Source organism: Vanessa tameamea, chromosome 30, assembly GCF_037043105.1.
Source record: "Vanessa tameamea isolate UH-Manoa-2023 chromosome 30, ilVanTame1 primary haplotype, whole genome shotgun sequence".
NCBI classification, from domain to species: Eukaryota; Metazoa; Arthropoda; class Insecta; order Lepidoptera; family Nymphalidae; genus Vanessa; species Vanessa tameamea.
Genome location: NC_087338.1, coordinates 5,478,075 through 5,502,290, shown reverse-complemented (window position 1 = coordinate 5,502,290; position 24,216 = coordinate 5,478,075). Strand labels below are relative to the sequence as shown.

Sequence of the window (24,216 nt, the reverse complement as noted above, 5' to 3'; positions counted from 1 at the left end):
TTTTTAATGATACAAGTTTTATATTCAAACAATACAACTCCCCCCCCCCCCCCCCTTAAAACAAACACTAACGAAACGCACGATTAATAACGATGCCCACACATGTAAATTTTTTACAAACTCATTAAAAAAAATGTTATTTATTTGTATCGAAATAAACTTCAAATTTTCCGAACACTCACATTTCACGATCGCCGTTCATAAGGCGTCACGAACGTTGATTACGTTTGACGAAATATTTTTAAATGAAATCTTACATAGCTCGCCTACCCTCAATTTGAAATGAAATCTTATCCTAGCTAGCCACTAATTAGCCAATTCCCAGGTCACTCTTCCTACTCGCTGTACAAAAAGACGATTTACACGATATAAGATTTTAAATTAACATGGTTATATATATTACTGGAGCTCGATATTTCGACATTATCTACGAATGTCTTGTTCACGAGCCTGAAGTTTGCGGGTAGATGTTGACGGCATTAGAGGTGTCCTTATCGGACCACCTCCTTTCTCGGACGTTTGCTGCGTAAGCACCGGTCACCACCACCAATGTCAACATCTACCCGCAAACGTTTAGTCTCTAAATACTTATAGATTAACACGATGTTCTTGTAAATATCGTTGAGTCCGAAATCACCTGTATCTCTGCACTAAGACGACCAAGGCTTGTGTGCTCATGAAGAACACGTCGCGATCCGCTCTCTTCGCTAACGACGCTGCGTGACTGAAACGAACGAAGTTCATCTTTAATTTAAACAGACTTAAGTTGGAGAAACATTTAATATATTATATAAAGTTTAATAAATTTGTTTTTTTAATATTAAATAAATTAAACGGGAGGATTTAACTCACTGATCGATGACGCTCGCAATTTGTTGACTGGGGAACTGAGCCAACACACTGGTGATGTTCCTCTCGTACAGCGCCATCAGCTTGCGGACTTTCTTCTCCACTGAGAGGGGTATGCGGCCGGACGTGGACGACAGCACCTGGAGGCAAAGAATTTGATTATAATCTGTGCCTTTTTAAAGTAATTTCAATCGAATATACATCATACGGCAGCCATTTACACATAGACCACGTGATTTTAAGTAAAAACAACCATCCGTAGACGTTGGCTCTGAAAGAAATATAAGCAATTCCATATACCGCCAATGCACGCCCAACCTCGGGAAGATGTTATGTCCCTTGCGTCTACAGTTACACTGACTCACTCGCCCTTTAAATCGGAACACCGAAACGGAAAAGTACTAAATATTGCTGTTTGGCGGTAGAACATCTACCCAGGTGGGATTGCCCAAAGTACTACCACCTACTAAAAAATGGTTCAACTAACAATTTTCCTTCATAATTAACGTAATAGTGACAATCTTATGTGTAACGTAAGTTATTAACCTCTTGCAATTCAAGTAGAGGTAACGAAGGATCTCGCAGACTCTGCATGAACTTCTCGACGACCTCTCGCAACCTCGGCGTGTTGTACGGGTCCGGGAGGCAATAACCTATAAAATAACATTATTATTAAGACTATATAGAATCAACGTAAGATGTCTTCATTGAAATATGCGCTCTAAATCTTTGTTTTAAGGTCGAATTTCTGAAGTTCCTTTATTTCAAGGAAAAAAATTACTATCACTTAGACATACTACGTTTGAGTACTTGATATATATTTTGGCCGTGCACAAATTACAAATTTCTTACTTGCACATTTACATTCATAATTTAGTGCGTATAAGAAAAACACGCTTTTACTTCACGTGTTAAGTTTAAATGTCAATTAAAAGTCGAAAGTTCGATGCTAACCCATTGGGCTATTGTTATCCTCACTCCTAAAGCAAGCTTTAATCTAAAAATGGAGGGATGAATAAGATTAATAGTAACATATAACATAACATAATCAGCCTGTAAATTTCCCACTGCTGGGCTAAGGCCTCCTCTCCCGTTGAGGAGGAGGTATGGAGCATATTCCACCACGCTGCTCCAATGCGGGTTGGTGGAATACACACGTGGCAGAATTTCGTTGAAATTAGACACATGCAGGTTCCCTCACGATGTTTTCCTTCACCGCCGAGCACGAGATGAATTATAAACACAAATTAAGCACATGTAAATTCAGTGGTGCCTGCCTGGGTTTGAACCCGAAATCATCGGTTAAGATGCACGCGTTCTAACCACTGGGCCATCTCGGCTCTAAGATTAATAGTAATTCCTTAAAATGAGGGCATTGCTATTATTAACAGACTTAATTTAGGATCTCATCTGAGTAGTGCCGTTAAGGTCCAATAATGCAGTCTCCTCTTGTTTGTGGTTAAATACTATTAATACAAGTCAACTCGACAGTCGAATCAATAATTTGGAAATGGCGTTAGTCTGAATATAATCCGTGTCCAAGACAAATGTCTACGCTACCTAACTATGACATAGAACTCACCAGCGAGTGTATTGTCTAATATAGCCCTGTATTTATTGTGAGCGTGATTCAGTTTCTCTGATAGTTGCGGGTTATCCTCCAACGGGAACTGTCCTTTGTAAGGCTGAGCGGTTGTCACAAGGGACGGATCGTCGAGTTCTGAAACGTTGAATGAATGAAAATTAAAATCGAACTCAACCGCAATCAACACGTATAGGCTAATAGTTAAATGATTTTACAATCAGCTATAATTTTTATATTCATATATATTTTAATTTTAAATGAATTATATAAATTCCTCAATTCATTTTTATGAAATGAGCAATTGAGTTAAATAGAGGTCATATGAAGGGTAAATTTTTGGTAAAATGTTCGACGTGTTCTCTCTAGTGACGAGAGCCACAGTGGGAGTGGGGGGTACCGACCCAGCGTGCCCATGAGCGTGCCCATGTCCAGCACGGCGCCGGGCCGCAGCGACCACGTCACGCGCCCCGCCTCGGGCGCCGACAGCGTCATCACCATCTTCATCACCTGCGGGCCGGACAGGAAGGTTGTTACTATGTTATTGTGATACATCTCTACTGTCCGATGGTAGATGTTTCATTTTTATAAAATATTAAGCGAAGGGACAAATACGTGACGGTAAGGGGTCACCACCCCCATAGACACTAGTGCCGTAAGAAATATTAATTATTCCTTACATCTCCAAAGCTCCAGCAACCTTGGGAGCTAAATTATTATATCCCTTGTGCCTGTTGTTTCTAATAGCAGTGAATTAACGAGACAAATATTGCTATCTCGTTCTTTTGTACCAAAAATATTAGTCGGAACAACCGAACTTCTTCTTGAGAGCGAATACACGATGTTTTCTTTCACCCCGAGTGCCCGTTCGATACCACCACGAGTCGCAGACCCCCCCCCCCCCCGACGCGCCGACCGCGCACCTCGATCTCGGCGTAGGGCTGCCCCCTGTCGACGTGGCCGCCGTCCTCCACCAGCGTGTTGATGAGCTTCCCGGCGGACGGCGCTCGCAGCTTGGACGGGTCCTTCTCCTTCTCGAACACCACCGTCTGGTTGCCGATGACGATGCGGTACTTGTCCACTTCGTCCCGCAAGTAGGTCGTGTAGGAGGCGCCGTCGATGGACAGCAGGGTGCCTGTAATTATATGCCAGTTTTATTTATGCTAATCTTCATACGTCCTTGGTGGTTTAGCATTTGTTTAGCCGTGAAAGGGCAACGGACAGTATGAGTTGATCGCTGGGCTTTGAGGTTTTACCCAATTTAAAGGACAATTTAGACTACCGACGTGACTGAGCGTGAATTTCACGTTCTTTTACATAGAAACACTTAATATATATTTACTAACCGCCATCAGTGAGTTTATGCACTTCTAACTCCTTGAAGCTTCCGTTCATTGACAAGAAGTAGGAAGTTGGACCGGATTTTGTAGCTTGGACCTTATATTTGTGTCCGCTGTGGATCAATTCCACATCAACACAGTTGGACAACTGACTCGACCCTTGGATTTGACCTCTGTGGACAAAGATATTATATTCGTACAACAATTTGTCAAAGAATATTGTTTATAGCAGTTATCAAGAGAAGGATCATCAACAAAGAATTTCTGAACAATAATTATCCTACTCCGGGATTAGCCAAAAAGGGAAAAGAGTTTAGCAGACTATGTTCATATATTTGTTGGAGTGTTCGTTTGTACAAACGTATGTATGTGTATCTGTGTGTGTATGTATGTTTAACTGCCAAAATTACACTTGAATATACTTTTAAAATTAACCACTCTCTAGAAATTTTTATTTCATATTTGTATACATTTAAGGACTTAATGTTAATTTTTATGTATATAATATATAAATGTATCAAAGTTTCTCTAGATTCGTTATTAATCCAACTATTTAAATAACCCTACAATCATAATTCTCTAAAACAATGGAGTTACAACGAACAAACATTAACTAAGTAATATAAACGCGTGCATCTTAACCGATGATTTCGGGTTCAAACCCAGGCAGGCATCACTGAAGTTACGTGTGCTTAATTTGTTTATAATTCATCTCGTGCTCGGCGGTGAAGGAAAACATCGTGAGAAAACCTGCACGTGTCTAATTTCAACGAAATTCTGCCACATGTGTATTCCACCAACCCGCATTGGAGCAGCGTGGTGGAATATGCTCCATACCTTCTCCTCAACGGGAGAGGAGGCCTTAGCCCAGCAGTGGGAAATTTACAGGCTGATTATGTAAGTAATATAAATTAACGTAAGGTGTCTCAGTACCAAAGTTTCCTGTCCCATTGTGTTAAAACGTCGATTATAATTCAAGATTTAACTTACTTCTCCAAAGCACTCTTGAACTCCTGGAAGTGCGCAGTTATGAAGCTGTCCGCTATGAGTATTGAGCCGCAGACGACACCCAACATCACGTCTGGCTTCTCGCCTTGAACCTGCAAAACATTTATATCTTTAGAAGATAAAGACACAATCACTTAGATATTATTTAAATTAGAAAATGGTCCATTGAGCCAGCTTATAATCACGATTAATCAACCACAACTATTAGATGAACTTTTAGAAGTATTTGATCATTCCTTACACCTAACATTCGCAGCGGACAATATCAGGGCAGATGTTATATTCCAGAACGTGTATTCACACTGGCTCACTTACCATTGAAACATGGAGCTAGAATATACTGTGAGAGTATACGTTCCAGTCCCTTCTCAGTTGGGTATGACAAGTCATACAGACAAAGACCCACAACATAATATTTTCCTAACTTACAATATATTTTCTAAATATGCCTTCCATTCACATATAACATATAAAGTACTAACCCTTTCAGCGATGAGTGCATCCAGCCAGCTAGTATCAATATTATTATCTTGGAAGGAAGGCGTCTCCAGCAATGTGATCAGATATTCGACGGTCGTCCGGAAGTCACCACGAATGCTCAATTCCTTAAGAGCGATTACCAAATTTCTATAAAAGATAATGAAAAAAAATATTAAATAATGTCTTATAAAACAATACCCCGTTAACGGGCAATTAAACACCGTCTTTAAACATTGGCGCTATAAGAAATATCAAACTTCGCTTAAATGGGCAATGCGCAACCTAGGGAACTATGTTAAATTTCTAGTACCTTTAGTTACACTGGCTCACTCAACCTTATGTGGTAGTGCTACACTACATACCTTCGGGTTGCAGCCGAATGGGCCGGCACGCCCGGGGAAGTACCACTCTCACACTTAAAATCGGCGTAAAGTGGTAGCTATGCTACCGCGTTTCGTCCGGTATGTGAGAGTCCCGGAATTTGGTTTCATTATCCCAGGAGGGTACCATCAGCAGCTGCGGTGGAGAATCCCTCTCTGGGCATCCATGCTCAGGACATACACCACCTGAGCAGGGATGCCCAGGCTGCCCTCCGAATTCTGGGGGGGGGGCAATTTTGCGCTCACCACTGTTAGGGGCAAGCGGAGCAGGAATCATAAGGCAACCCCTACCAGCCACACTGTGAACTTCTGCAACATAAAGGGACTCAACTCCAATTCTCGACGCCTCGGCAGCGTGCCTTTATAGGACCCATAGCGGTAATGCCGAAACCGACCGACTGGTTGAGTTGACGATTTTAATGCCCACCATGCCGAATGGCTTGGATCACGCACTACCGATCATGCGAGTAGATCTGTTCTCGACTTCGCTTTAGCATATGATTTGACACAACTGGTCACCTCGCCAACGCGAATACCAGACGTGGAGGATCATATACTTTCCCTGTTGGATCTTCTGCTGACTTCCCTTCCGGATGGCTACCAGGTTATCGTCGATCCACCTCTGGGCTCGTCGGACCACTGTCTCGTCTGGAGTACAGTGCCGGTTACGCGGTACTCACGATCTTGTTTCGTGGGCTGCCGCAGAGTGTGGCACTACAAGTCAGCAGATTGGGATGGGATGCGGTCCTTCTTTGCATCCTACTCATGGGGGCAGGTTTGTTTCTCGCCGGATGATCCGAGCGTTGTTGCTGACTCTGTCGCCGATGTGGTACTTCAGGGTATGGAACTGTTCATTCCGTATTCTGCAGTCCCCATCGGTGGCAAGTTCCCAGCCCTGGTTTGGTCATTTCTGCAAAACGGCGTCACGTCGAAAATGGGAACGCTACCAAGACGGTAACGCATCGGCGTCTTGTGATGTAAATACCAGCGCATTCAGAAAGGAATATAACTCTGCCTCTAGATCCTTGAAAAACGTGATTGCTAAGGCGAAGACAGAGTACATTGGCAGAATTGGCGAGAGACTGGTGCGCCCCCCTTCAGGAACACGTGCGTTCTAGTCTCTCGTTAAGGCTGTCTTAGGGAATTTCTGTCAGCCCTCTTTTCCATCTTTGCACAGAGACGGTGAGTCTTTGGCCCATACAGCGAAGGAGAAAGCTGATCTTTTAGACTCCCTCTTCGCGGCGAACTCGACTCTGGATGACCGAGGAAAGTCACCACCGACAATCCCGCGGTGTGATACCACGATGTCGGAGGTTAAATTCCGGCAAAGTGCAGTTCGTAAAGCACTTGTTTCCTTGAATGACGGAATGATGAAATGAGGATGATATTCATAAGTCGAGTGGACCCGATGGCATCCCTCCAATCGTGCTACGGACTTGTGATCCCGAGTTGGCGCCGGTCTTAACGCGTCTTTTCCGGCAATCCTATGCATTCGGCGTCGTCCCGAACTCCTAGAAGACTGCTTTGGTGCATCCGATCCCTAAAAAGGGCAACCGCTCAGACCCGTCCAATTATAGGCCTATAGCCATCACCTCCTTGTTCTCCAAGGTAATGCAGTCCATTATAAACTGCCAGCTCCTGCGGTACCTAGAGGAATACCAGCTGATTAGCGACCGCCAGTACGGTTTCCCTCGGGGTCGCTCAACCGGTAATCTTCTAGTTTACCTTACTCATAGATGGCCGGAAGCAGTTGAGAGCAAGGGGGAGGCATTAGCAGCCAGTCTGGACATAGCGAAGGCCTTCGACCAAGTTTGGCACAAAGCGCTTCTTTCGAAGCTTCCTTCCTATGGGCTTCCCGGGAAATTATGCAATTGGATTACCAGCGTTTTGGCAGATCGGAGCATCAAGGTCGTTGTCGACGGTACATGCTCCGACCAAAAATTAATCAATGCTGGTGTTCCACAAGGCTGCGTTCTATAACCCACTCTGTTTCTTCTGCATATCAATGACTTGTTGCAAATCAGTAACATTCACTGCTATGCAGACGACAGCACCGTAGACACCTCATACACCGGCCGTGCTAATATTTCTCGGGAAAAGTCGAAGAAAACCGGAACCGAATCGAGTCTTCGTTAAACAAAGTCTCGAACTGGGGTCGACTAAACTTAGTCCATTTCAACCCCAAAAAAACGCAAGTTTGCGTGTTAACTGTTAAAAAAACACCATTTGTCGTATCTCCACGATTCGAGAACATTCCGTTAATCGCCACAACTAGTATCGGAATACTTGGCGTCGATATTTCGAGCCTGGTTCAGTTCCGCAGTCAATTGGAAGGCAAAGCCAAATTGGCATCATAAAGCTCGGTGTGCTCAGCAAGGCAAGACAGTATTTCACGTCGGCTCATCGTCCAAGACTCTACAAAGCGCAAATTCGGCCTCACATGGAGTACTGCTCTCACCTCTGGGCGGGTTCTCCCCAGTACCAGCTCCTTCCATTTGACCGTATCCAACGTAGAGCGGCTCGAATTATCGACGATCAAGCCCTTTCCGATCTGCTTGATCCCTTGGCTTTGCATAGAGATGTTGGATCGCTCTGCATCTTCTACAGAATTTATCACGGGGAATGTTCCGATGAATTGTTCGGATTAATCCCGGCTGCTGAATTTCACCTTCGGACATCTCGTCAAAATTCCAAATATCACCCGCACCACCTAGATGTCCGAAAATCCACAACAGCGCGATTTTTAAGACATTTTCTGCCTCGCACAACCACTCTGTGGAACCAGCATTCGCCGACGGTTTTTCCGAACCGATACGACTTGGGAACCTTCAAGAAAAGAGCGTACTCTTTCCTGAAAGGCCGGCAACGCACCTGCAAGTCCCGGTGTTGCAGATGTCCATGGGCGGTGGTAGTCACTTTCCATCAGGTGAGCCTCCTGCTCGTTTGCCACCTCTAACGTAAAAAAAAAACTCAACCTTCAAACCGAAACACACCGTACTGAGTATTTAGCCATGGAATACACGATGTGTGAGTATTTAGTCAGATAGGCGTGCACAAAGCCCAACCACGAAGCTCCGTAACGAGTGCCATCTCGGCTCATATGCTCTCATATGCTCATACACTCTTTCACACTCGACCAGACCATACACTCTTATAAAGTTTATGAAGTACTCACTCTCGCGCCTGCTCCCTGGTCTCGCCCCACGAAAAGCAATGTCCGAACTGAGAATCGGCGAACTCGTGAAGACCACCTGAAGCCGCAACACTGAAGTATCCCCACACGTTCTTCGAAGAGCGGAAGTTCAACTCTTGGACCGTACCGGACGATGGCTTGAAACCTATTGATATAACAATAACAAACGTTGTATATTTTAGAATAATTAAACTTTATTATGAGTGGATTATAAAAGGAAAGTATATCTTTAATGAGATGAGATCTCTTGCGACAGGTGTTACTAAAACAAACAGCAGGTCAATGCCCCGTTTAGCAGATGACTCATAAGGAAGTTTCAGAGTTTATTTTATTATTAGCACTCTGCTATACCTGAACTGGACAGGTTTGTGAATATACATTTGACAAAATGCCATCCCACACAAACAAGTTACCTCATTAATATTACCTTCCCTTAGCACATGAATTGGACCGAGTCGTGCATAAATGCCCACCCATAGACGCATCAATAAAATTGTTAATATTTAAAAGAGGAAACCATTTTTATCGTGACACTAACCTTGATAATTTATATACATATATATATATATACCTATAATATTATGCTAATTATTTTAAAGACATTTCACATAAAATACCAGCGGCGAAATCCCGGTCAATTGAGGTCTTTCGGTCTACCCACCTTCGTCGGGATTCTCGGATGTAATTCTAGCAGCGATCACGTGACCCCACGGCGACGGCCTCTGCTTAGGTTCGTCAAAGTCGATCTGTGTCATGCCCCAAGGGGACTCTCCATACAACAGCCTGATGTCCTTGATGTGGTAGAGTGGCAGTCCCATGGCAATCTAGTTAAATGAAAAAGTATTTTATATAAACATAATAAAATCACGCTTCTCACGTCAATAGTCCAAATTTAAAGCGGATGAAGCTGCAAAACCTATACTACTTGTATAATAACAATATTATACACTAAAACCTTCTCTGAAACGCGTTGCATCTCTTGTCATAAGTTTTACGTATATTGGTGTAGTTTTTTAATCAGACATTACATAAAAAAGAAAAAACATTTATAAGCAGATATTACTAGTTTAATCAAAACTTTAAATAAAATCTTCAATCAAGTAGGCTCTTACAAGTACCTCGAATCGTCATGATTAAGGAATATCTATAAAGTTACTACTAGTTCAGAATAGGCTTTCTGATTAGTTTTTAAAATCTATTTTATGTTATTTAGTAGAGGTTAAGGAACCCAATAAAAGTTGTCTTTTTTAATTCTAGTACATATTTGCTGAAAAATAACAAAATAAAAATTCCATATTTGAATAGCGCGCGAAAACGCTACTTTGACAATATGGCGCTGCAATGGGGTCGGTGACGTCACTTTCCTGTATTGTCATCTGTGGCACATATAATCCACATACAGTAGCAAACGAGGTTAACAAGCAAGTGACGTCATCACAGCCCCACCAATCAGGAGCGTTTTGTGTCACGTGACAAACGTTTAAAAGAATGCATTTTTATTTATGGTTTTTGAATAAATAAATTATTATTTTCAACTTTCATTAATAAATAACCATTTTTAATCTCATAATATATACTGATTACAATAATTGACACTTTATTTTTCGGATTGTCAAATAGCCCTATTTTATTACACTGAGAACTACAGCAAGAGACTCCGAACAATTATACATGTATAAAAATCATAAAATTATCCTGCAATTATCCTGCATAAAAATCAACAAACACTGACTACATGATAATATTGAAAGTTTGAACAATAATCTTTTATAATAACGAAGAGTCGACTCGAAAGATTTAACAATTAAAACAACTGAAACTCACCTGGAGCTGCGCGGCGGGCAGATTGACGTCCGCTACCATCTCCGTGCACGGATGTTCCACCTGCAGCCTCGGGTTCAGCTCGAGGAAGAAGTAGCTGCCGGTGAGCGGCTCGTACAGATACTCCACCGTACCCGCGCTCACGTAGCCCACCATCTTGGCGAGCCGGACTGCGGCCTGAGGATGACACACTTCATGAAGCGAGTACTTCTAAGTCACCAAATGGCAAGTCAGGTACGATTCCAGTCTATATTTGAATGAAACGTGCATTCTACTTGGTGGTAGGGCTATGTGTAAGCCCGTCTGGGTAGGTACCACCCACTCATCAGATATTCTACCGCCAAACAACAGTACTCAGTATTATTGTCTACGTGGTGGTTGTCTATTGGGTGGTGGTGACCACTTACCATCAGTTGGTCCATATGCTCGTCCGTGAACTTATGCCATAAAAAAAGAAAATAAAACCTTTTCCATCTCAATGAAGACATCGGGCTTGGCAATGGCGGCCGGAGCCTCCTCTATGATCTTCTGGTGACGACGCTGGATGGAACAGTCGCGACCGAACAGAGATATCGCGTTACCTGTACACATTGAATACTCATTAATACCATACCAATTTTTTTTTATCATAAAACAATGTTTAAATAGAATTATGTATGTTTGACTCACCATACTGGTCAGCTAAAAGTTGTACTTCCAAATGCCGAGCTGACCTTGCCAGCCTCATGACGAATATCGGCGATCCGGGGACTTCAGCTTGAACCTATATCAAAATAAATTTCAATTACAATACTATTGGGAACATGTCATATTAGTGAAAAGTATCAAAATTGTCTATGTCAAAATATTTGATAATAAATAAATCTAATCTATGTTAACTCCTCATACTTATGGACGTATAAAAGATAAGTATCACACTACAAAAGAACAACAAACAAACATATATATTACTTGTATGTCTTTATAGAGATACAAGTAATCAAAGATTTAGTCAATGTAAACGAACCTGTCGGAACATATTATTGAAGTCATCAGGATTTTCGACTTTCCTAATACCCTTACCCCCCCCACCTTCCGACGCTTTTATCATGACGGGGAATCCTGGAATCAAATAGGAATAACGATCATCGATACATGCCTTTTAAATATAAACCTTATGTCTAAAGTTTTTAAGATATAAACCATACGTATAGTTCAAATTAATGCTTGCAGTCTACAATAATTGTAGCTTTTTTTAAGATTTGTGTTGAAGAAAAAAATATGTATTTTACAATTAAGTTTAACCAGGATACATAGTCTGTGGATATTATTATTGTGGATATTGGAGATGGCCCAGTGGTTAGAACGCGTGCATCTTAACCGATGATTTCGGGTTCAAACCCAGGCAGGCACCACTGAATTTACATGTGCTTAATTTGTTTATAATTCATCTCGTGCTCGGCGGTGAAGGAAAACATCGTGAGGAAACCTGCATGTGTCTAATTTCAACGAAATTCTGCCACATGTGCATTCCACCAACCTTAATGAATAAACCTGATATTATTATTAAACCTTGGGAACTGAGATGTGATATCCCTTGTGCCTGTAGTTACACTGACTGACGATTAGTATTATATTTGTCCTTAGAATATCCGATCAGTGTGTGGTACCCAGGCGACCTTGAAAAAAGCCCTACCACCAACTAAATTAAGTAATCAATACATTACTAATATTTGTAGCTTTCTTTCCACTTGGAATAATATCACTTATCCATCACCCCACTCACCTTTTATCCCAGAACACATTAATAGATGGATAACAGTCAGTAGAATAAAATATGACCCTCAAGCTTGGGTACTTACCGATCTTGTGGGCGGCCTGCAGGCCCTGCTCCGGCGACGTGACGCAGCCCCGCGCGAACAGCTCCGATGATATTTTGATCTTTTTACTGTTGTACTCGGCCTTCAATTCTGAAAATAAATAAATTCACGATAAATAATATGCCAATATACATACTTTGAATATAAACTGGCATCCTATAGCGATCTCTCTCTCTCGTATAAGGTATAGGGAAGTGTGAGAGGGTTGACACCTGGGTGCTAATAAGTGCAACAAAAAGATCACCGGGCTATTATTGAAAATTTACTGACATTAATAAATTTATGACTGTCACAACTAGTAATTAAATTTGAGAGCCAAAAATTATATATTTCAATTTCCAAGTAATCTTAGAACACCTGTAAAAAAGTAGGCAATTACCGATTTACTTATTATGACTTTTGGTTTACTGTGTATTTTTGTTGTACTACTTGTTGGTGTTGTTGAATAAATAAATAAATAAATAAATAAAATAGTTCAAACACTTGTGACACCATAGATATGTGTTCACAGTGAACATATATAACTCACCACTGCCACTCCAGGGTAGGGTGGGTATATCAGCAGTCTGAGCCACGATTGAGGAGGCGATCTTGTCTCCCAAAGCCCACATAGCTTTCTCCGGCGGACCGATAAAGACCACGCCAGCTCGATGGAGCATCTCCGGCAGCTTAGGGTTCTCTGAAGCGTGACCCCAACCAGCCCAGACAGCCTGTGAACAGAGTATGAGAATAGAGCAAAAACAGCTCCTCAAGTTACAAGTTCCTCCTCCGTCCCTCCACGGTAACCTCTTCTAGACAATCTTTGATAACATTTTAAGGGGACGTCTTTGATAAAATTCTTGTATGAAAATATAAACTGACCTGACTGACTGACATTTTTTCTGACTCTACATATGTATATACAGACTGTATCTCTATACTTACGTCTGTCTCTTACGCGTTATGGTTGTATGTATATATCATATACGTATATATCTTTGTATAAGTATTATAAAATAACAAAATCATGATAAATATATGCCAGTATACATACTTTAAATATAAACAGATATTCTATAGCGATCTCTCCCTCACTCATACAAGGAATAGGGGAGAGAGAGACATACCTACCTACCATCATTTTATTAAAAGAAAAATCCAACTTAATCAAATAAATAGGAACATGGATCTAGAGAACGAGAGTATCGAACTCACCTGAACTTGAGTTCTCACAGCTATGTCCACGATCAACTCGACGTTAGCGTAATTGTTGTTATTCGACCCCCCGGGCACGGGCACGTAGTGGTCAGCCATTTTGATGTACTCCGCGTTCGCTTTCAAGTCTTCCGGTGTCACCTGTGAAGTACATCCATAATAATTATTGTATTGGGACCTTGGAAAGAGCACTTTTTTTTTATCAAAGAACTAGCGACCCGCCCCAGCATCGCACGCTTGCAATGCTGATACTAAATAAACTACAGAATGTCTTATAATTTTCACAGTTTTTCAGTCGTTAGACAAAAGAAACCGCTAAGTCTCCGCGTTTTGAATCTGAATCAATCTATCTATTAAAAAAAAACGCATCAAAATAGGTTGTGTAATTTTAAAGATGTAGGCATACATAGGGACATCACAAATAATGACTACTATTCCAATTCACCCCTCCATTTAAGCGTGAAGCGCTTGTTAGAAATGGGGACGACGAGTCTCAGGATCGATCCTGACCCCTTCATAGGATAGGACTTTTTACATCGCAAGACGGGCCTTAAACCATTACGCTATTGTCGCTTATTTCTTTAGGGTTCCGTACCCAAAGGGCTAAAAGGGACCTTATTACTAAGACTCTGCTGTCCGTTCCTCTGTCACCAGACTGTATCAGACGAACCATGATAGTTAGACAGTTGAAATTTTCACAGATGATATATTTCTCTTGCCGCTATAACAACAAATACTAAAAAACAGAATGAAATAAATATTAAAGGGTGCTCCCATACACCAAGGGTAATATTTTTTGTTCTCCTTGATAATGGTACGGAACCCTTCGTGCGTGAGTCCGACTCGCACTTGGTTTCTTTTTAAATACTATATTGTTTTTTTAATCTCATTTTTCATTTAAATATTAAAAGTTACATAGATTTATAGATATATAACATCTTAAGACTATTATGTATACACAACAAGGTAACATCTATGTATATAAAAATTGGAAAAGACAATGGGCGCCAATTGACTATTATTAATTAAGAATACCGTAAGATAATTACAAGTCTATTATTTTTTTTTAATTCAATTTGTCTAGCGGTCAGTGGCGTAGCATAGGTCACCAGCACCCGGTGCTGATTCCAAATTTGCTGCCGTCTTATTTTTGCAATCCATTATAAAAAAATCGGGGCATGTTAAAAAGAGTACTTTTATTGAATAACACTAACCTGAAAAGTGAAATTAACATTTTTTGACATAGAGTAGAAGGTAGAATATCACTTAGAAAAATTACAGAGAAAACGTAATACAATAATGAAGAAATCGCCTATTTCATCATATCCTCTTTTGCGCACGGGTATCATTACAACCTCAACTCGTCGACTGAAAGATTAAAATTTAACTTTTCTAGTCTTCCTAAACAATAGTTATTGAGAAAGCTTGCGCTTGCATCACCCATGCATAGAACCTGCATAGGCACCTGGGTATTTGGTATTTGGTAACAACAAAAAAATGACGAAAAAAACACTGAAAGAAATTAACTTTTTTTTCTCCTCCCGAACGCACCCTCGGCCCCCCCCCATGCTACGCCACTGCTAGCGGTAATATTATCTATACATATAATAAAATCGGAGTGTCTGTTTGTAATATTAAAATAACCGCGTTTTACTAAATGCATATGTACATATGTTTGTCTGTTTGTTCCGGCTAATCTCTGCTGAACAGCTGGACCGATTTTGACGGCACTTTCACTGGCAGACAGCTGATGTAATAAGGAGTGACTTAGGCTACGACGATAACTTTTTTGTTAAATTCAAACGCGCACGAAGTCGCGGGCTAAGCACTCACCATAACCACGAATCGTATAGCCCTCTCGTTCTTGAACATCTCGTACGACCATCTTCGTATTGAACGCATACATTTCACAGCGCCGATACCGTTGTTAGCTATCAATACCTAGAAGACAATGTTTCTGTTAATGCTACTGAAAATACTCTTACGTTATATTCATATCAGACTCCGCTGAAGATCAGCTCTGAAGAACTCTTCGTAACTTTATAACTTTCGTTGAGTAAGAACTGGGGATATTTTTTTTATTTAATTGTATGTTATTCAAAAATGAATAATCTTTATTCAACATATTTACAACCCACCATAGATTGGAAAAAATCACCTCAGACTTGAGAAGAACTGGGGTCTCAGATTTGTCATTGAAATATGAATTATGCTATCAATGATAAATAGTCATTCCTGGATCTGATCTGTTTCTTAGACCAACAAGATTTACATAATACTTTACTAATACAATAAAATATCTACCTTATTAATAGATTTTGTCCCTTGGAAACGACGAACAAATTCTTCCGGTGTTGCAACAGTAAAATCTTTCTCTTGGAAGCGCTGGCTGTGTATAACTGTGCCTTGGGACATAGATGGCCTGTAGATTAAAAAAAATATCATATTATAATAAAGCTTTTTAATTTAATTTATAATTAACAGTCTTAAGAAATGAATGGCTGACAACAAACTACAAATGGTTAAAAAAAAATAAGAAAAAAACAACATATTCTCTGAACACTTGTTTATAAATATAAAATGTAAATTATAACAAAATAAAACACAATAATTATTATAAGCTCATTTAATCTATTTCAAATCAATAAATATGCTTGTTCATTTATTTCAAAATTTGTTTTACTTAACATTGTTTTCTTTGCATATATAAATTTAAAAAAAAAATACTACTATATGTCATATGAGGAAAGACCCAGTATGATCATGTGGAAACTATTATCCTCATACAAATTTAAATTAAAAACAAGGGCCAGAGTTATATACACACAAAAATACTATTTAAAATAGTTTTACTGCTAATAAAATATATGAAAACACTTGGTTTTCATATATTTTATTAGATAATCGTAACATTGACGCAATAATTAATTATCATTGCCAATAATGATTCCAGCTGATCATTATATAATTAATTCAGTTAATAACGACGTAAACAGTCACATAAATCAGTTACACAAATAATATTTACTGGCAATCAATGAAAATTAATTATAACAAAGAAAATATATGTTAATTTCTTTGTCGTATTCATTTTTATTTTACAACATGTAACAAAAAGGATGTAGAAGCAACAGAAAATAATTTCATGCACGAATATTTCTATACACATGTGGCAGAATTTCGTTGAAATTAGACACATGCAGGTTTCCTCACGATGTTTTCCTTCACCACCGAGCACGAGATGAATTATAAACACAAATTAAGCACATGAAAATTCAGTGGTGCCTGCCTGGGTTTGAACCCAAAATCATCGGTTAAGATGCACGCGTTCTAACCACTGGGCCATCTCGGCTCTCGTGCATTTATTAGCTACATTAATAAAATTAAAACCTAGGCAAGGCAAACATATTCTCAGTGTTAAATATAAGAGTAAGACAGATTGTTTAAAAAAAAATTGTATTGCACATGGACCTTGGTAGTGCAAAAACTTTCATTAAAAGTATAACACCTCACCTTATTACCTACAATGGTGAAATGAGGGCTGGTTTATTTTTTGTCCAGAGGATCGGAATGAAAGGACAAAATATTGCAAGCATTTTTGCCACCTTTCAATGTGACGATGGTTTTTTTAAAATTTTTATTTGTATATAATAATGGCCTTAATGTTAACAATTATAACATAAATCTCTCTTTTAAAAATTTAGTATATATTATGCCTTGGAAGGCAAAGAATGATAATGGATAAAATCATCAGTGCTAATTCATTCCTCAATCTATAACTTTGTTAAAGTTTTATTTATTTTTTCATGTAATATTTATAAATGAACTGCATTTTGATTTGTAAGATAAATAGAAATAGTCTTAATAATATACTGTGTTTAATCATAATATGCAATATAACTTCACGTAACAATTTTAAAAGTACATTTAAATGTATTTTATAATGTAATTTGAAAAGAAATTACTTACTAATTCTCAGTCATTCTTTTTTTTTTCTTAATAACTTTTACCTTAATTTATCTATGTTTATAGTTTAATAGAAAAATTAAAGTTGTCTAATTCAGTTTGTTTTTATGATAGTATGTAGTCTTAATTGGTTTTTGTAACTTTTTAAGTTTTAAATTATTTATTTATCTTCCCCATAATCAGACATAAAAAAATAAAAGAAAATATTATCATGATTGTTCTCTTAGTTACCATATTGACAGTGGCAGAATAATGTATGCACAAAGTATTTATAAAGGCAAGGGAAAAAAATAAATATCATCATTATATTTGATATTTTTAGTTATTGTAATTAATAATGGATGTCTATCATATTTTAAAACTGAATGGTTAAATACAGGGCAATTTTATGAAGTATTCGAAATAAGTTTTTTAATATATATTAAATTATTATGATTATTGTGTATGAAATTTCAAATACCGCTATTCTGGTAAACATTTACAGGTTAAATGTTGTAAAATAAAAATTTAATATAAAACAGTTTAAATCTCTCTCATTAAAATATAATATACTTCTGTTATCCTTGATATAAATATTTTAAAACAATTTTAAACTTTTTAAAATATTTGTTAGGTCTGTGACATTTTTATTAATGTTGAAATCTTGATGATACATACATTCTTCAGTGCAATTCGTCTAATTTGAGATTGATTTAAGAAAAAAGTTACGAGAAGCAAAAAATAATGTCAATTAATATGAAAAAGTGAAACTACGAAACAAATATCTTAATAAGAATGCGACAAAAACTTCATTTTTTTTTAATAAAAAATTTAATAAACACAAAAGGCTTAAGATATAAATTCTTCGAATTTTATTTAAAAAATAAAATATTCTTAAATATAATTACGGTAAATTATCTCATAAATTCCTCTAACCTGTAAGAACTTTCCGAGTACAATCCATTCATCGAAGGATACATTTTCCACAAGGATATAAGATAAAAAACACACTTTTAAATATCGAATATATTCACAACAATTTTTAAATCGTATAAACAGGAATTAAACATTTCTTTGCCGAAAGCACCGATTCCGTTTGTTTTCGTACACTTTCTGAAATATGACGTTTAATTTGCCAATGAACTTCATACGACTGATCATACGATATAGCCGTCTCGCTCACACTAAGGGAATTAATCGCTTGTAGATCTAAGAGGAACAAAGACAGAGGATCAATGAAATGGAGTTGCCGTTATTATTAATTAAAGCGTAGTGGTTGCATAAGATAAATTGTTTTTCCACTATTTGCGTAGTAATGTGAAAGGTCCGCTTAATTATCGATAAATAATTCTGCAACAAAACAAGAATCTTGGAAAAGATTGTTATTGTAGATAACTTGAAAGTTATTGATAAACAAAATATCATTAGAATTATAGAATTAAATTAATTTTATTTACAAAAAACTATTAAGCTTCTTCATAGCTTTAATGTAAACTTAAAATAAAAAAAAGGATTTTTTCTGACTACGTAGAAGATTAGGAATTTATAAGGTCAACAATAATTATACATACAATTATTATAAAGCGTTTATATACCATACCTGCATTTGAATATTTATCTTATTTCCTCAGAACGTAACTCATAAATAACTACTACGTGTTGCAAATAATATAACCGATTTGAAAAAGGGAAATCATTAAAAATACACTAAAACTGTCAAATAAATAACTTTGAGTCTTGAAGCTGGGAAAATAAGTCATAACTATTAAACTATTGGATGTACATAGAAGCTAAAAACTCGTATAGAACTAAATATATAAGCACAATAACCTTGTTTAAACAAATAATACAATAAAATAAAGCGTTTTTGTTTTTTCACACGACTTAATCGTAAATATGATTATAATTACATATACGGCGAAATCTCGTCTTTACAATCCTGGTCAGACCTGTTAAAATAAAACGCAATATTATGGCATCACTGTTTTTTTTTTGAATAAGTACTTTTTAATGTTACAAGTGCATATTTGCTGTGTCGTATATTAATCATGATGTAATTGTGATTTTATACATGTTTTCGTATTTTACACTTTAGTCGTTAAAAACAAATTTAAGTACATATGTGTTGATATCGACAAAGAGTTATACTGGACAATGTTGTCATATAAAATTTATACACATAAGCGACAAATTTAATATGATCATAATTTTATTGTATACACTCGAAAAAATATTAATCTGACGGGGAAAAGTATTGTTATCCTTTTTTAATATTATACAAGAGAAAAAGATGAAAACTTCCATGCCGACCGATCTTATGACTTTTAGCCTTATTGATTAGAATTAAAAATTGATGGTAGTAACACAAATCCTACATACTTAGTTCCACTAGTTCAATGTTTGCCACCAAGACAATTTTTAAAAGCATACTATAATTTATACAAAATATGCAGGCTTTTAAAGTAATTCGACATATTCCCGTTACGAGGTGAACTACCATATGCATGATGCAAAAGTGAACCATATTTGAGTTATCACGTTTTTTTAGCTTTTTCTAAATAATAATCTCTTTTTTCTTCTGATCTATAAAAACTATTAAACACTGATTATTTATAGAAACAACAATCCTAACGGGAATACGTCGAATTACGAATGACCCTGTACAGATAATTATAAATATAGTCCATTTAATAAAAAAATGTTTAAAATATGCATGTGAGCGGCACATGTGCAATTCACTCAAAGTAGTCTAATTAAATACTTTCCTTTTTATTGAATGTTGTGAATTTCGTTTATTAAATGAAAATGTTGTTAACATAAATCATTTTACATTCGTTACAAGTGAAACTGTGCCATTTATTACAACGAATCTCAATTTTTAGATATTTAGGATGCTTTTTAATTGTATATTAGACAACATTCGTGATTCTCAATTAAAAAAAAAAAACCAACAACAGCCGAAGAAAATAATTCTTAATGTAAAGAAAATTCAGGCGAATTGTTAACCTTGTCCACGTTTCAAGTATTACTTTAGCCGGTAACCGGTTTAGGTAACTTTATAATTTTGTAAGTATAAGTTACGTGAGTCTTCGTTGACCTGCATTGATATATATTTGTTACGTATACCTGTATTATCGACTGCATCGTTGGTCAAGTGGCTAGCTTAAAATCTTAGTATGACATGAGTTCAATCAATATCAATCAGGGCTATGATACCTGCTATTAAAAATTTATTAGGTTTTTTGTTGAAAATTTTTCTACAGCAAACAAAGTAGTTTATCTTTTTTATTAATAAAGAAATGTACGTGTAACAAACAATATATTTGTACAGTATAGCAATCGTATAATACGCCCTTTAAAATAAGATTTAAAAGCGAAAAAGCAGGTGCACTCTTATAATTCGATGGAACGGCAATTCAGACACGACTGGAAATAGTTTAGGCGCAAGGCTTTACGCGAGGCATGGGAAACTAAAACTTTATTGACAAAAATCCCAATAAATATATTTTATTGGCATGACCTGGGGTTTAAACCATTATTAATACACCTTAGTTTCCACGCTTAGTTGCCCATTACTGGTGCCCTACAGCACCAACGTCTATGGGTAGTGGTGACCACCTACACTCAGGTGGCCCGGATGGGCATCCGCCTACCAATATCATAAAAAAAAAATCCGCTGAGTTTCTTGCACCGATCTTTTTAGATCAGGGTATTTTCTTTTCTGTACTGTAGTAATTTAATTCAACTATCAAGAAGTAAGAGTAATGCTTCTAAATTGTATATAATATAATAAAGATATTCGATTTTATTCCATTTACTGTGCGAATAATAGTAAAATATAAATCATAGTTGTTGTAACAGCTCCATATTATATATCTCAAGTTTATGTAAACTCGTATAATCTGTTCTTATCACTGCTTATGCGCTGTATTATCTTAGTAATCTTGATCTTTGATATTCAGTGTCAGAATTGATATGCAATTAATTTCCACAACACTATACTGGGAGAAATACAGATCGGCCTTTTTCCAGTATTCGAATGGAGGCCAAAAGACCTATTTTTCTATTTTTCTTATAATAATCATATAGGCGTTTAGACTTGCATAACGATAGCTCGATTGGTTTTTTTTGTATTTAAGAATTGCCCTTTTAAACTCAAAACTCAAACTCAAATTCCTTTATTCAACATAGAAGCATTACACTTTCTTATTGATGGTCAAATTAAACACTACCACCGGTTCGGAAAACGGAACACCCTGATCTGAGAAGAACCGGCGAAAGAAACTCAGCGGTCATTGCTACTATTCTATTTAAAAATACATGTAAACGATTCAAAAGTGATCTACTTGAGTAAAGTATATTTTGATTTTGAATAGTAAGGGACTATACTGTCAACGTCCTATCTTCGGGATACTTCGAAATATTCCTATTTTTTATTTTATTTATAATAGGTAGACAGACTGCTTAGTAGTAAGTAGATACCCTCGCTCATTGTCATTTTCAATGTACACTTATTTTAACCATCACTTAGATCTTAATAGAATATTTGAAGACTGAGAGATACCTATCCAGACCGGCTTGACCACAGCCCTCGACCGATACAACAGAATAACTTTTTATACCCTCGAGATATGTACCATTATAAGATAGCCACATGACCAGACTCCAACGAGACGTATGCTTTTTACATTTCACACCATATCTTGCAATTATAATTTGACAGCTGTCACTGTCTTTTTAATAAAGAAAAGATAACACTAACATGGCATTCTTACGTCATTCTTAGAAAGTAGATAACGCGACTAATTAAAAAAATATATACATCCGTAACTATAAAAGAAACTAAAAGAGAAAATGCGTGACTTATTTACACTTTGAATAAATTCTCATTAAATGGACTATACTATTGTAATAAATATTATATGATAAAATAGAATTAATATTAAATAAACTTACTGTAACGTCGGAGCCGGTAACCGGAGCAGTCTTCCATCCTGCTCTTGCACGGCGTCCTTATCTTCCGTCTCGTTTTTATCCGGATCAGCATCCAAGGTCATTTGGAATTTCTGGAGCAATTCCGATGGCATAACATCGGTGGCCTCGTCATCGTACTTCCCTTCATCGACCGAGGTATCACCCAAGACGAATCGTTTCGATGTCCTTCGTTTTAACATCGCGAAGAAATTTCTCAAATAATTCGTAATAGTAATCGTTGTTGTACGAATCGATAAGTCTATACGCGTCCGTATTGGCACATCACTACACTTTCACTTGTCACAATTTGAATATCGATAGTGTTGCCCGATAATCTCGTTATCGATGTTTATTTAATTATTATCGTTTTAATTTACTGAATAATATTTTAATTTATCTATTAAACAATGTTCGTTACGCGTTTGAATGATGAAGTACGAATGATAACTTTAATTGTTAAGTTAATGGTAATGTAATTATTTTATCAAAATTCAAGTACGTACAGAGGCAACTTTATATTATAAATACATATTCACATTTAGTGGAAAAGGTTCGTTAAAACAAGTAACCGTTTTAAAATACTATTCCATAATAATATCATGTTTGTGTGAGCACAGATCGAGGATTCAACACGACAACAAAAGTTAGGCTTAGACAATATCTAATAATTAACTTTGAATACTTAAGGGCGCTTATTCCAATTGCCGCTTCTAAGCTTCTGACATTTTTAAGCTTGTGTGTGTAAATGCTTGTATAAGCACAACTACTATGGTCAAACCAATCGATATAAAGCGTCATGAGACTTACATTATGAATAAAAATAAAATGACATACGACTCATAACAAATTACTGAAATAATTATAGTATGTTGGATATACACAGTCAATAAATTTAAAAAACCTTTGAGTATAGTATTAAAATCGATTTTCACTCATAGTAACCGTGAAGTTTATGGTGCGATCTCTTAAGTAAATAGTATATACATATTTCTATAGCATAATACCTCCTGTATTGCTACCACTGGTGAGAACACCTAAAACTCGAACCAAGTACGGCATTAAAACTATTTCATTTGAAGGAGCACAGCTGTATAACTCTTTGCCTCTAAGTGTTGTAAATTCAAAATCTCTAAATATATTTAAAAAACGATTAAGAACCCATATATTAGAGGATTTCACTGATCTTGTTTGATATCACTACTGTTTATTATTTGTAATATCTTAATTGTAGTTATAATTTTAAAATTTCCTTTGTAAGCGAACTTTGTTCTTTTTGGAAATAAACTTCTTAAACCATAACTACAACTAACTACATTTCCACGCGGTCGTGATTTGTAATTCAATTTTGAGTTGTACATTATTACTAAAATAGCCCGGCTTGCGTTACCTTGCCTATAATCTATTTCAGAGGACATAAGTCGAATAAACAACTTTGACCTTGAATTGACGCCATGTCATTGGTCGAAGGCTCGAATAATAGTCTATGATTTGCACTATGACGAAGTTGTTATTGGAACTTCGGAAGTAAAATGAATATAAGTAGTAGTGGAACAGTGTTGTATTATAAATGAAGATATATTAATCAACAACT

The 24,216-nt window shown here is 37.0% G+C and overlaps 1 protein-coding gene across 3 annotated transcripts in view; it reads right to left on the bottom strand.

The window, feature by feature from the left end:
* Nucleotides 1–24,216, bottom strand: part of LOC113391727 (acetyl-CoA carboxylase) — an 85,270-nt gene that overhangs the window by 28,420 nt on the left and 32,634 nt on the right. Inside the window, exons 1-21 of one of the 3 annotated variants that reach the window (XM_026627787.2) lie at nt 22,608–23,006; nt 16,011–16,128; nt 15,540–15,647; nt 13,707–13,847; nt 13,042–13,222; nt 12,495–12,602; nt 11,660–11,754; nt 11,323–11,416; nt 11,119–11,234; nt 10,657–10,830; nt 9,494–9,656; nt 8,815–8,977; nt 5,262–5,406; nt 4,762–4,871; nt 3,778–3,944; nt 3,355–3,566; nt 2,836–2,941; nt 2,432–2,569; nt 1,396–1,502; nt 853–989; nt 638–724 (exon numbers count right to left, since the gene is read on the bottom strand). In XM_026627787.2, the coding sequence (XP_026483572.2) occupies nt 638–724; nt 853–989; nt 1,396–1,502; nt 2,432–2,569; nt 2,836–2,941; nt 3,355–3,566; nt 3,778–3,944; nt 4,762–4,871; nt 5,262–5,406; nt 8,815–8,977; nt 9,494–9,656; nt 10,657–10,830; nt 11,119–11,234; nt 11,323–11,416; nt 11,660–11,754; nt 12,495–12,602; nt 13,042–13,222; nt 13,707–13,847; nt 15,540–15,647; nt 16,011–16,128; nt 22,608–22,825 (2,888 nt within the window). In that variant the 5' untranslated portion in view covers nt 22,826–23,006. Of the gene's footprint in view, nt 1–637; nt 725–852; nt 990–1,395; nt 1,503–2,431; nt 2,570–2,835; nt 2,942–3,354; nt 3,567–3,777; nt 3,945–4,761; nt 4,872–5,261; nt 5,407–8,814; nt 8,978–9,493; nt 9,657–10,656; nt 10,831–11,118; nt 11,235–11,322; nt 11,417–11,659; nt 11,755–12,494; nt 12,603–13,041; nt 13,223–13,706; nt 13,848–15,539; nt 15,648–16,010; nt 16,129–18,587; nt 18,776–22,607; nt 23,007–24,216 lie in introns of those variants that run through there. The other 2 variants (XM_064219990.1, XM_026627786.2) reach the window with 2 other exon arrangements.